A 14589-nucleotide genomic window follows, 5' to 3' on the forward strand; every position below is an offset into this window, starting at 1 on the left:
GCTTGATGTTGCATGGGATGTGCAGGGCTGGTCAGTGTTGGTTGAACAGCTAATATTGATTGCTGTTTATGAGTGTCCTGTGGCCATTTAAAAGGAATCTGTATTGATAGAGGGAAAAAAAAAAAGAAAGGAAGAAAGAAAAAAAAAAAAAACACAGAAAAAATCAGCAGAGGTTATTGTAGGGGACTTACAGAAAAACAGAAGTGAGTTTCCTTGAAATGCAACATTGAAAAGAATAAGCAATAAAATAGAAATTAAAAGCAAAACTATGTCATGTTAATTTTTGCTTTTTTTCCCTTCAGAATATATTTTCTATCTTCATATAATATTCCTGCTAATATAAATTTTGCTGAATAAACATCCCTATAGCTGCAAAATTTATATATGCACACATAATTACATATATAGAAACAAAAAAAATAAGCAACCGTACCCAGATCTAGAAACTTTAAACTTTATCAGCTATCCAACCCCCTCTCAGATGGCACTTAGAATAAAGCCTTTACTGTCTAAAGAGCTCGAGTATTTCAATCCCAATTCCAAAGCCATTCATGGAATTATCTGACAGAATTCAGATGAAAAAGAAACCAGCTAACACTAAAATTCTATCAAAAAGTCTTAATTCTATCTGTACTCCTCAAACTTTTTTTTTAAATCTTGATATTATGTTCCTTCTAGTTCCTGATTATTTTAACGAATAATTACAGATATTTATTTGCTTGTATGACTATTTACTTCATTTTACATACAGACTTCAGTTTTATCCAAAAGCAGAATTTCTCATTTCTCCTGGCTGAAAAGGATGAAAACTCTCCATCCAATGCTCATTTTAAATAATACACCAATAGGCACTGTAGGTGCTGTATGTTACCTGCCAATTCACTCTATTCCAGTGTTCGAACTTAAATGACTGGTTGGCCAAAAATTGCTATGTTTCAAAAAAGTAACACGTTGTAAAAGTAAACCTTATGTAAGTTCTCACCTCCAAATCATTGTTTTATGAATACCAAAACCAAAATCAACTGACCAACCAACCAAAAACAGCAAATCAAACTATACCAAAATAAAAACCCTACCAAAACCAAACAACAACAACAACAAAACAACAAACAAACCGAAATTGGAGGAAGTTACTTTTATTGTTGGTCTGTCTTCCATACTCCTTCAGGCAATCTCTGCACACCATAAGAAAACATCTCAGATGAATGCCAAGATCTGGGTAGTTTCCTAGGCCTTATCCAGTTTTCTTCCCTTTACAGCTCTTTTAGAACAATTTCATCTGTAATTACATGGGATTATTCCAGGCTTTCTTAAGTCAAATCACTGTGTCCATTCATTTTCAGTTGTTCTGCAAGATCTGTATTTCCCAGTTCAAGCAAATATATATGCGCACACACCTCTATGGGCTAATAATTCCTTTTAATTTATACCATGAGTCAGACTTTTTTGCTTGCTACTTAGTCCCTCTCCTCGCAAAAGTCATTACTTTGGAATATCTTTATGCCTTACACCATGGTTGTTGCTACTTCATGACTTGCTGCTAAGCAAGATTTGGATGTAGGAAAGGAGATGCAGGGTGTTGATTCTCTACAGTCTTTATTTTGCTTCTCACTCTTCACTTTGTCCTGTTTCTCAGTATAAGCTGTTAAACTACTGATTCTCCAGACACTGAAACTGTGAAACAAACCTTCAAGTTGCAATCTCTCATGCAGAAGTTAAAAATGTCCTTCTGAGTTTGCCTTATTGCCTGCATGTTTTGAAGAAAAGGGCTGTTTATGCTTACCCACATAACTTCACTTAATACTCCATTGACACATAGGTTTGTTTCTTCATTTGGTGAGCAAAGCAGATATTTTCCCTACGGACTGAGGAGATTCTGCCTGTTATTCCATTTTGTAGTTGCTCATTAGCCCACATTCAATTATGTCACTGTTCTATTGTGGCATTGGAGTCCCTGGGTGAGCAAGGATATGTTGGATTCAATCTACAGGGACTCAGCCAATGTCATCCAGTTCTAAAGGCAGATGTATCACTGGGCAGAGAGCTGGATGGGGCTAAGACCTCAACCAATCACATGTGCAATTGGAGCTGGAGGAATAAACTCAAGGCTGTTTGTCACATGGAGATTTGGTGTGTCTGTGTGTTGTCCCTGTCTACAACTACCGACCCCAGAAAGCATATGGATTTTAAATGTAATATTCTATTACTTGAGTTATGCAGCTAAAACAACTTCAGTGTATTTATAGCTCTCCAGAGCATAGCTTTATCCTACAGGCAAGAGCTCACTGTTGCTTTCTTCTCTACCACATGTCCTCCTTACTGAGAAGGCAAACGATTTCACTTGAATAATAGTAAATCTGTTGCTAGTCATAAATTAATGACCTCATCAAGCAGGCTTGGAACGGAGTACACAAGTACAGTATACGAAATAAAAGCCTCTCAGAAGAAGTTTAATAAAAGACCACTCAGTATTGTATGCTGAGACTTCAAAAGGTGCAGTTTGACTTCTTGCCTGTCACATACTTTCTCTGCAATCTCAAGTGATCTAGAATAACAATAATATTTTATTATTGTGTTCTGTAGTCAATAGAAAAGACTATATTCCTTTTCTGTATCATAGATGAAGCAGTAATGAACGCCATAAAGATTGCTAGTGTTGCTGCAACTAATGATCCAAGATGTTTCAGATGAGGTATAACTCATTTAATAATGTCAAAATATTTTCCTAGGCTATATGGATGTATTTGGAAAAAAAAAGAAAACCATAATCCAAAATACTCTTTCAGGCATAGAAAACCTTTCTATCCAAAACAGAAAAAAGTGGAATTTATACAGAAGTTGAAGAAATTTCTCTAATTTTAATTAGATAGCCATCAATTGCATTTAATTCTGTAAAGGAAAAATGTATATGCATGTATATTTGCCACCAGTGAAATAGACTGCTATGAAAATAGTGTTGTAGAGAATAACAAGACATAGTTAGCTCTCTAAGGGAAGAGAGATTTAGTTAGTTTATAACCTGCAGACATACAGAGGTTAAAAGCGAAGGAAGAGAGAATATGATGCACAGTAAAAAGATGAACTCACTTGAGTTCATTGTTTTTGTCTCCTGGAAGAGTTTTGAAGTTCTGTTCCAGGTTTATCTTTGAAAGATATTTTGTTGGTGATCCTTGAAAATCAGGAGAGAAGGATGAGAGATGAAATAACTGTTTTGAATAAAATATCTCTAGTGGCAGCTAGATGTAGCCCTTACCAATTACCCATGCAAGGTCATTTCCAGTGCAAGTGATTGCTGATTTCCACTCATGTATTTCTCAGAAAAGCACACAGCAAATAGTGTGAAATGTGCTACATTATGGGGAGGGGGGAAAAAAAGTAGAATTCAGTGATTTAGTTCTCCAGAGAAGTGTTCTTGTTGGAAGAGTTTCTCCTCACATTATTGATGTGGGTTCTTACAAGTGTTTTTCAGCACATTGATTTTTTTTCCTGAAATAATTTTCAAGTATTTATTTTTTTCAGGAAGTGTTCTACATAAATGATACCTGGAGAGGAAAAAGTAGGCATGTCCTTATTTGGCTTTTATCACAAATTTAGTGGCTCTCTTCAGGCTATCTCTGCAATAGTCCAGTATTATTACTGTTTCCTCAGACGCTATGGTCAACATCAAAAAATGACAACATATAGAAGGCCAGCAAACTAACATATATATCTCTCTATATATATCAAACATGAAAGATGTATCAAAAGAAGCTGTACAATACAAGTTAGCTCTTAAATGTCAACATACTTGTCCAGTGAATGTTTCTGAAATCCACAGGTTTAACTGACTTTTCCACCTCAGCTTGGTAGTCCAACAGAATCTATTGCATTGGCCTGACCTCTTGTACCTTGAAGGCTGAGACAGAAACTGAGATTGTGTAAAGAATAGAGTTATATCGATGCTACAGAAGGCATTCAGAACACGCTTGATCCAACTGTGGAACCCAGGGTCAGACTATGCATAATTTAATTCATCTTATCAATGTCTATTTCTCTTTTCTTACACAGTAGTGCTAGTATATGTATAAATTATATTTTCTGAGCATGAAAAGCACTCTTGAATACCCGTGTAACTATAGTAGAGTTTTACAGTACACAGAAACATTCTTAAGTGAAAATTTCCTTGCCTCCGAAGTTTCTAATTGACCCATGTCCATCAACAGTTTATCATGACCATGCTCATGTGCTACTTAAGAGCAGATATCCTTTCACAATACCAGTCAAGACACATCCTCTTCATTACTGAGATATGCAAAAAATTGTAAATGTTATGATTTGCATATAACCTCATACAACAGGTAGTTTCACATTGCATAGGCAACAGTGAATATTACATTGCCTAATTCATCATGCTGCAATGTACTGCAGATTGTCTAATGTAAGGCACAAAAGGCTACAGACTGTTATACACTATTCATGTATCTGGTATATTCTTAAGAGATTTCTAGTCATGGTTTGACATTTGAAACAGCTTATGAACAAGCTTATAAAAGACGATTTATAATTCTGACTCACTGAAATTGAAGAAATTTTGTTCATTTCATCCAGCCACAGCAAACTAGCATAATGAATATTAACACTTCCTACATTTTTTTTCATATCAAGTCATCATGGGCCAACAAACTGCAGTTACCCCATAAGGAGACTTTTGCTTTGCTAGATAAACTAAGAACAATACAAAAAGCTATAGCAGAATTTTAGCATGCTAAAATAATTATAAAGTAATAGAGCACAAGGTGAAATTTCAACCACTTTAAGAAACATTTATGGGAAAAAAATTCAAATGCATTGCAAATGTACCTTCTTCTCATTCAAGAGTGTTTTTTCTTCCAAATGTGAGTTTTATAAAATTTGTCAATAACTGAATGAATTTTGCAATACTTACACTTTTATTCAAATAACACTGGGAAATAAAATCATAACTTTTACAAAATTTCCTAAAATTTGATCCTCTTGCTAATTTCAACTGTGATTTTTCATGATAAATGATTGCTTCTATTTCTTCCTGACTGCTAAGAAAGAATGTAATCCTTCTGCTATCATCTAATTAGCAGGAATGTTACTATCCATGCTGCAGGCACAGGCACTAACACAAGTTTGAGGAGCCACTGTGTAGACATCAATGAACACTTTATTAAATTACACAGTTTTCTAAGCAGGCACAGTCTCTCAATGCCCCAATTCTTTACGCTTTAGTGAACTGCCTCTGCTCTTTAAAGCTGTAAGGTTTCAGCCTGAGCTGAAGATATAAACTCCTGATGAGATTAGACTGAGTTTTTAGATATTTGGCACGCTTCTGTGCTTATTCTATTTCCCTAATAAGGCTTAGAGTTTGCTGGCAGGTGAAAGCATCGGATAGCAAAGGCTAAGAGATTTAAAATTTCACCTGCCCTGAAGGAAAAGAATGTCTTCTCTTAACTGTTCAGCATTATTCATTATAATTCACCCTGCTCAGGCAAATGCTTCAGTACAGGGAGAAGGAATAGTCACCAGGTCTAGATATTAAATGATCTCTCATGATTCATCTTGGCAAAATTAATATGGAATTTTCTGATATTTTTATTTTCAGAAAATTTATGGTCTGTCAAAGATGAAATAAGAAAAAAAGAAAATAGGGATGGGAAGGAAGGAAGGAAGGAAGGAAGGAAGGAAGGAAGGAAGGGAGGGAGGGAGGGAGGGAGGGAGGGATCAAATACTAAAAAGCTATAACTGCTTTAGGATTTCAGTTAGGTTTTATAATACATGAAGCAGAGGACTAACCTCTTTGTAAAAAAAGTTCTCTACTAATTGTAAATATGGATGTTTTAGAAGACAACATGGCTATAGGCTAGACACAAAGAGGATAATCATTTTGGAAGATATACATGGGATGATTTCGCACTGGAGGAAGAAAGAGCTAAATTCACTACTAGGAAGAGTATAGCAGACAATTTATAGGATTACAACTTCAAGAATTACCACTTCAAAATCTTATGGAAGGAAATTCAGAGGACTGGCAAGACCTTCTCTAAACCATATGTCTAGGACTGTATAATTTGATGTGGAAAAGCATGTTATGCTGGCTAGCAAGCAAGAGAATTTCTGTTGCTTTCAACACACAAAAGCAAATCTAAAGCCACTCTTGAGATTAAAACAGGTAAATAGAAAAGGATGTAGTTGATCTGGAATGAAAAATCCATACTCATACAGGAAAATAGGGTGACCAGTGGTTGCAATGGTCACTGGTAGCAGTGGCACCAGAACATAGAGAGAGATAATGAAAAGAAATAATGGCATGGAAGAAGAAGGGATGGAGTTCAATGGGATAGAGTTGAAAACATCTTGAGAAATACTCTGGTCATATCTGCTCCAGGCAGCCAATTTCGGAAAGCAGTTTGCTCAGATTGTCTTTCAAATCCTTCAGTCACATGTCATTTCAGCTGCCAACTATCCCTGCAAATATATAGGAAGCTTTAGTTAACACTTAACCTAAATCACCATGGCTGTGAATGAAGTAAATTGCTTAGACTATCTCTGGTGTGCACTGAAAATAATTTCTTAATTTCAAGAAGTGGTTCTAAAAATTACAACTGTAACCCTTTTTTCATTTTGTTTTGTTTCTGTAGTCTGGGTAACTAGGTGTAGTAGTTCTTTCTTCAAAAATAATATTTTTTTTCCCTAAATGTTTTGTTGCCTGCCTGATGCCTAATAATTTACATGTTATAAATCATTAGATGTGTGCTCAAGCCTGAACACTGAATTTACAATCAGGCTGAGTGGGGAGGAAGAACTATTTCATACTTCTTATAAGTAATATTCCTGTCCACATAGCTTCTTTCCTGTTTTCTTTTTCTTCCTTTTTTTTTTTTTAATAAGTGATTAAAAAATCTACCATATTGAGGTTGTTCGGAACTATTATGCTTCTTCTGTATTATTTTCTCCAGAACTGTGCCTAGATAGTTGTTGGGAGGACAGGGTTAAAAGCAGAAGAATGGCTGGGGAGGATGGTAGAATCTCTCAGGTGATCTTGCATCTGGGAGTGCCAAGGCCTGGAGAATAACTGTGTGGGACACCTAACATATTACACCTTCTGCTGATGATGACAATGTTTTGAAATATTTGGAGGCAGTTTCACAGATATGCTTGAGCTCCCTGCTTTAGGAGAGAGATTAAAGCAAAGATCATAAAAACCACAGAGGAGATCAGAGCATGGTGGTAAACCACATGGACACAGGACCTTGACAAAAGTGTGCAAACAGCAGAGCTGCTGTCCATCAGGGTGGACTGAGCCTGATGGTGCCTGCATTCCCTCTTGGCTGTCTCTGCCCAGTGTTGCTTCAGGAACCTCTAGTTAGTGAGTAACAAAATTATTTTACTCTTTTCACTTCAGACATGGGTTTGTGGTTGTTCTGGCTGCCTGCCTGTGTCAACTCAAAACAGTAGCATATTGTTATGCTGTGCAACCTATTATGATCTTTCCACTTTTTTGCTACATCTTGCAAATTTCAGATAGTGTCTTTATTTTTTTTTATACTTTAATTTTTTTTCTTTAATTCAGCAGAGAGGGTTTATGTATAAATGTAATAAATTAACTCTATACCTGTTCATCCTTATCATGCAGAAAATTACTGGGTAGCTACCCTGCAGAACTTTAATTTAGTATATACAGTCAGATAGGAAAGAGTCATCTAGAAGGGAGAACAGGGTACCACATATAATGAAGTGCTCTGGGTACCTCACAATTTACAGAAATTATAAAGATTCAAACAACTTTTGCATGTTCACAAGTCACCCACCATTTTGTCACTGCTGCATGTATAACTTCTCCCACAAAACTTTAGCGACAGCAGTAAATTTAACTATGTAGAAAATTGCTATAATAGTGTGGTACTCTCCATGTCTTACTGTCAGAAAAGGTGTATTCACTGGATGTAGAGAGCTAAGAATTATTGTTAACTATCCAGGTAATCTAATTAACACATAAAATCCTCATTAATAAACAGTCAAAATTTTTATGCTGGATAACTTACTAATATCTTCTGCCTTTTCTCTGCTTTTCTGCTCACCCTTTGAATGTCCCATTCTGTCTTAAGCCTAAGGGTTTCACTCTTCCTTAAGAAGACAAGAGAGAAGTTTTGGTGAGGCATACAGAGATTTTTAGAGGGTGGAGGATGATAGTCTTCACAGCAGGGGAACTGGGAGGAGTGAATTTCGATACCTTTTTCCTCTTTAGTTTAACATTAGCTTGAAGTTATATTTTCCATGTTTTGGATTTCTATTTGCTTAACTGCAGTTGTGGATATTTAATTACTGAACTACCAGTGGAACATAGATTGCATTCTTAACCTTCTACTATGAATTAAGTATAGTGCATGTTTATTTGTTATTTTTTTTAAACTAGTTAGAATTTTTAGTACATAAATGCTGAAGGCTGGAGGAACTATGATAGAAGGTCTGCAGGTGGCAACTCTCTACCAGTGGCTGTAGAGGGTCCAAAAATTTGGAGAAGTCAGACAGAACATAAGAAGAATTTCTCACTGTGGCTGTATATAAGAATAGCACTATTGGCATCAACTCTGCAGAGCAAGAGCAAAGCAAGAACAAAATATGCTCTGCTTGCTTCTAGTATAATAAAATTAACTATTATTCTCCTCATGAGATTCCAATACAGTTTAATCTAATTTTTCAGAAAGCATCTTCAGTTCCAAAAATTTCTTTCTTTTGTACAAACATAGCAAAAAGGATTGAAGACAATATTAAAGCTATGAATGGCTCCCAGCTGAAAGACTAATGTATAAAACAGGACCAGCATTGCATAAATATCTTTCCTTAAACAAGCTTTTTGAAATGTCACCTAATTAAAATTCAGTTCAAGTCTGACCAAGGTCAAATGCAGAACAAAATTCTTAAAGGGTAGCTATCCTAAGTAAATTTTTTGTTGTTCAAATTTGTTCCTCACAGTAGACATTCACTAAATTTTATTATTAGAAAAAATTAAACAGACACTGTCTTTTGATCTGTACTGAATTTTCTCTTATAAATTTGGTTTTTCTGAATTTCAAAAACAACTATATATGAATGACAAAAAAAAAAAAAAAAGAGGACATAATTTAATATAGAAATAAAATCCCTAGTGTAAAAGTTTTGTCTCCTGAACTAGTAAGTGAAACTTTGACACATTTATCAGTTAGAAGCATTCACAGGCCCATCTTATACAGGTGTTAAATCTTAGGAGTTTCAAATGGCATGAAGTATGTTTTATTGTTGGAGGAAGGGGTTACATGAATGAGGAGCAATATAGTATTTTTCAAACTTTGCTAGAAGTTGAAAATCACATGAATACATTTTGAGTGGCATTAAAACATTTTCGCCTAAGTTCTGAGAGGTATAGCAGTGATCAACCTGTGGAAAATACTGCCTAATGGTTTTAAAACTGTTACCTGAAAGCTAATGGTGATTTAACAGCTTCAGTGATGATTAATTCATCTCTTTTATACTAGAAATTGAGCCAAGAAAACTCATTAAAAATGATACAAATCCACAAACCTGTATAAACAACAGCACAGTTGGGCACAATGTTCTTCTCTAGTAATTTTAATGAAATTTAGAAAGATATTACACAGAAATATGGCTGTTACACAGGAGGATATTATACACAAATTGGACATATATGATAGATTTTATAAAGATTTATTTTTTTTTTTACTTTTCTATTGTGACAACAATTCAAGAAGTGATCTTCTGGAAGAAGAGGTAGAGAGAGATTTGATGAGAATGATTGATGAAATAATATAATTTAAAATTATTTAAAACTATTTTAAACTTTTTAAATTATTTTTAAAATAAATACTTGATACCAGCAAAGCTATTTAAACTCTTCTGAGTTTGCAAACCCTCCTCTAAGATAAATTTATTGCCAAAAGTTGGACAGTTTTCCAACTAGTTTTCCAGGGAATTAAAAAGAAACAAAAAACAAAACAAAAACAAAAAAAACCCCACCAAACAACAAACAAAACCACCAAAAAATCCTAAACACCAAAAAAAGCAAACAGATGAAAAATGTTTCTTCTTCCATTGACTCTTCCAACACAGAATCCAGATATGCAGTCTAATACAGAACTCAGATTTCTATTTACTTTCTGTAGTTATGAATTAAAAGGTTTCCTTCATCTAAATATCTTCAAACTTAACCTTTATACAATGCTTTTTATTAGTTTAGTCAGGTGGTTTTTTTTTTGCTAGCTCATTTTTAGAGGTAAATGTTATTACTTTAGGGTAGACTACTATCAAACTCATCACATTTAGAGCAGGAAACTGAACTCCAACAGGACTCTCAAAGGAGAGAAAAGTCTTTGCTGGTATGTACATCCATTAAGCAGCTGTGCTTGCCAAGTACATTAGCTACTTTTGTGAGTTTAACAAATTTCATCTGAGCTTTCATTCTGCTGACCTAATTTAACAAGAAGGAAATTCAATAACAACCCCTAATATTGAAGCATTATTTCCCAAGAGGCATTTAACAACACTTCTACATCAAATAATGATGTGTGGATAATGGAATATATATACTGAGGGCAACAAGAAAGTGAAAAAAGGGAAAAAAAGAAAGGAAACACTTCCCCTCACACACACGCACACACACACACACACAAAATGAGAGAATGAGAGAAGGAAATTCTATATACCCTTTCCAAAAAAAAAACACAGTAGTTTTCAAAATTTTATGAAAATTGAGAGAGAAAATTTCAACTTTGAATTTCTTATGGTCTTTGAGAAGACACATTTCTAATTATCAATAAATCTTTGCCTTCTTCTCTCATTCAGTATACCTTTGTCTTAAAAGAATACAAGCATAAGTTGTGATAAATAATTTCCAAGGTGGAGGACCACATCTCCAGTTTGTACATGCTGATATAATTCAGCATATGTAGCATATTTATCATTAGTAGCTTATATTGGAACAGATTGTTCTGTGTATTAATCAAAGTTCACAAATGAGGTACATGTCAAAATTTTAGGAGAAAGGGAAAAGGGGTAAATGAAATGATACATAAGTTGGTATTTGTTTAGACCAATGGAAATGGGTATCTGTGAGTTACTGAGAACAGGGTTGGGGCCAAAATCCTTAATAGCAGTGGCTTTAAGAAGTTGTCTGGACTTCCAAATACTGGGAGAGAGGAAAAAATGTTCTCCTGATGAATATAACTGATTCCTGTGGGTCTCAGTTTCTTTCTTTGACTGAATCTGAGACCCACAGGTTCCTGAAAAGTATCTGTTCAGTTATTAACATGCCTCACTACAGACACACAGTTTTTAAACTGTGACACTATATTTCATAGTGCACCCACTTTAAAAATCCTGGCATTTTATTATATGCTCTTTTAATCAGCACAGGCCTACTGGAAATAGCCTGAGTAACACATCAATATCAAATTGAAGTACAGGAAAACTTTCTGAAATTTTTACATAGTTCTTCTTTGAAAAATAAAAATATATAAGATTATATTGAAATATAGTGTAAAGTTATTGAAAGAAGAGCACATTACTTACCTATTAAAATCAGCATAGAGGAGTAAAAACAACCCAAGATTATTACTACTAGAGTTTTTTGCCACATGTGGAAGAATATTCAAGGAAATGCAACAATCATCATTGTTTTTTATGGGTATGCTAGGAAGAATCACCCTGATTAAAGTTTGCAGAAACTACACCCTATTAAGATGACAGGTTATTATTATTTACTGAAGGAAACAATTACAAAATGGTCTCACTTAAATGCTGGTATAGAAGTAAAGTGAAGAGAATTTACTGAATTTCTCTCACTGAAATAACATCTCATGGTTCTGTTAGATGGAGGAAGAAATAAAATTAAACAAAGCCAAAAAAAAAAAAGTGGAGACAAAAAAAGGGTGAGCTGGGAGAGACTTGCCCTCTGCCTGCAATATCATTTCCCACAATGAGATTAAATTCAGTATTTCAGGATACTTGGAAAACAGGCTGTCATATTTTTTAAAATGTTTCCTACATTTTAAGGCTAAGCGTGCATCACTCCATATTGCAAGACCATCTCAAGAACTTTTTTATGTTTAAAAGTTTGCTTTGTATCTTGTAGTTCTTCTGATGCATATGATATTCCCTTTTACCATTTAAAATACCCTGGAGAACTGGTGTTTTACCATTTGTAATTTCTAAAACTACTTTGTCTTAGAGTTTCATGTCTCTTGATACTAAGATTAATAAAACACTGAAATTCTTGTAAATGAAATTGGGTGGAAAACATTTGAAGCAAAGGCAGCAGTATTTAATGTGTAAGTTTTAAAGCAATATTTATCCACCAGTCTAAATAAAGAACACTCTTAGAATTTCTAAATTGAAATTTTTTAATGGCACTCTTACTTTTTTTTTGGAAGTATTCTTACAGCAGCTACCTGATATATTCAGTGTTCCCCCTATATGGATAACCTTTATATTTCTGACCAGATCGCTTTCTATGTCATCATGTTTTGCATATGAAGCAGTAGCAGTAATGTTGGGCACTAAGAAGTGAATGCATTTCACCTTACATTGTCTCTTCTCTGTTTACTTTCAGGATTTGGTTACTGTATACAGTTCAGAGATGAGTTGCTGGAAACTGCTTAGCTGCATCAGAAACTAGATACATTAAAAAACAAGCCAAGAAAAACAAAACTGCACTCCACTGCCAACCGGCTTGAAGAGCATCAGCAGTGGAGAACTATGACAATACAGCAAGTCCTTTTACTTCTGCTGCTCTGGATGTGGCTGCCACATCCCTGCCATACAGAAATGCTCTTCAGAAGGACTCCTGATCTCAGACCGAAAAGCTTTGGAGGACGTGCTTTAGGGAATGATGGGAAAGCAATTCACCGCCAGAAGCGAGGCTGGATGTGGAATCAGTTTTTTCTTTTAGAGGAATATACAGGATCTGATTATCAGTACGTAGGCAAGGTAGGTTTCTCATAATGTTTTCTGTATAATTTTCAAGTGTTCTTACCTTTCCACAGTCTTACTTTCTGTGTTTTATTCTAATGTATAAGAAGCAGATTTCCAAGAAACAGATATATTCTTTCTCCTACTAGACTCACTAACTTAATGTTGCTAGTTAGAGCTACTGAGAAATACTTGAAGGAAACAAATGAAAATACTTTTGACAGATTTGTTTATTTCAGCGCATCATACCTACAAGCAGCCCACTCAGTTTGTCTTTGTTATCAAAGCATATTATTTAAATCATTATAAAATAATTCTCCAACTGCCTCTGAATATTTCATGTTTCATACAAGATACTGCATTTTTTTCTATTCTCATTTTTGAGGAATGCAACCTATTTTGAAGAAAAAATGTTTTTCCTCTTTATCTCTCCCTGAAAATCAATTAACTGCAGGGAGTAAAGTTCATTTGCAAACCATGTGATAGAAATTACATGGTTAGGAAGTGAATGGCATTAGAAGACAGCAGACTGGTACATGTCACTGTGTACCTTACTAGAGGTGTACATAAATGACACTGGAAGTGTCCTTTAAATCATTTTCTGTTGATGTTTAGGTTTTCCCACATAATTTATTGAAAAATATATAATGTATAATCCCACAATAACATTCTAACAGGTACAAGATGTTAATTCAGAATGGTAATTTTCTTGAAAATGAAATTTAGTGTCAACAGTAACGGGTACAACTTAGCACCAATGGTTGGTTCTAAACAAAGAAATTCCGTTTTCTACAAAGCAGATTTTCAGTATTTACCTGGTTTTGAACTTGAATAATACCACAATGAAATACTGACTTTTTGAAAATCATTCAATCACAGAGCAGCTAAGATTATAAGACATGTTTGGAAATCAACTAGACCAAACCCCCATGCTCAAAGCAGGGAAAGCTTGATTTTCTTCATGACTATGTCCTGTCAGATTTTAAATAGCTTCAAAGGTAGAGATTCCACAATCTCACTGGACAAACTATTCAAGTGTTTGACCATCCATCCACTCAGTAAAAGATTTGTTCCTATATTTAAAGGGAATTTCTTGTATATCACATTGTGCCTATTGTCTCTGAGCACCACTGTAAACAAACTGGTTCTGTCTCCCTCACTTCTTCCCAACAAGTATTTATATACATTAATATGGTCTGTGCTGAGCCTTGTCTTCTATAGGCTGAACAATCTCAGTTCTCTCAGCATCTCCTCATATGAAAAATGCCCTAATTCTCTACTCAATTTTGTGGCTATTTCCTGGACTCCCCTCCAGTAGTTCTGTACCTCGCTTCACAAGGGGAACCCAGACCTTGACACAGAAGTACAAATGTATCTCAGAAGAGAGAGGAATGATCATCTCTCTTGATCTCCAGGTGTTCTCTTCCAAATGCAGCCCAGGGTGCTGATGACCTTTGCTTCAAGGGCACTTTTCTGCCTCCTGGTCAGCTTGCTGCTCAAAAGGAGACTCCAAGCTCACCCTGGAAAACTACTATCCAGCCAGCTAGGTCCCAGCACATATTGGTGTATGGGAGCATTATATTATAAAATATTTCTTGGAAGAATTAAGGACACTGGAGGATT

General features: G+C 35.0%; 1 protein-coding gene across 3 annotated transcripts in view; it reads left to right on the forward strand.

Annotated features, from left to right (window-relative positions):
• Positions 1 to 14589, forward strand: part of CDH10 (cadherin 10) — a 92454-nt gene that overhangs the window by 23967 nt on the left and 53898 nt on the right. For all 3 annotated transcript variants that reach the window (XM_077786143.1, XM_021546401.2, XM_077786142.1), the window contains exon 2: positions 12608 to 12984. In XM_077786143.1, coding sequence (XP_077642269.1) covers positions 12754 to 12984 — 231 coding nt within the window. In that variant the 5' untranslated portion in view covers positions 12608 to 12753. The remainder of the gene's footprint in view (positions 1 to 12607; positions 12985 to 14589) is intronic.

This window comes from Lonchura striata, chromosome 1 (genome assembly GCF_046129695.1).
Source record: "Lonchura striata isolate bLonStr1 chromosome 1, bLonStr1.mat, whole genome shotgun sequence".
NCBI classification, from domain to species: domain Eukaryota; kingdom Metazoa; phylum Chordata; class Aves; order Passeriformes; family Estrildidae; genus Lonchura; species Lonchura striata.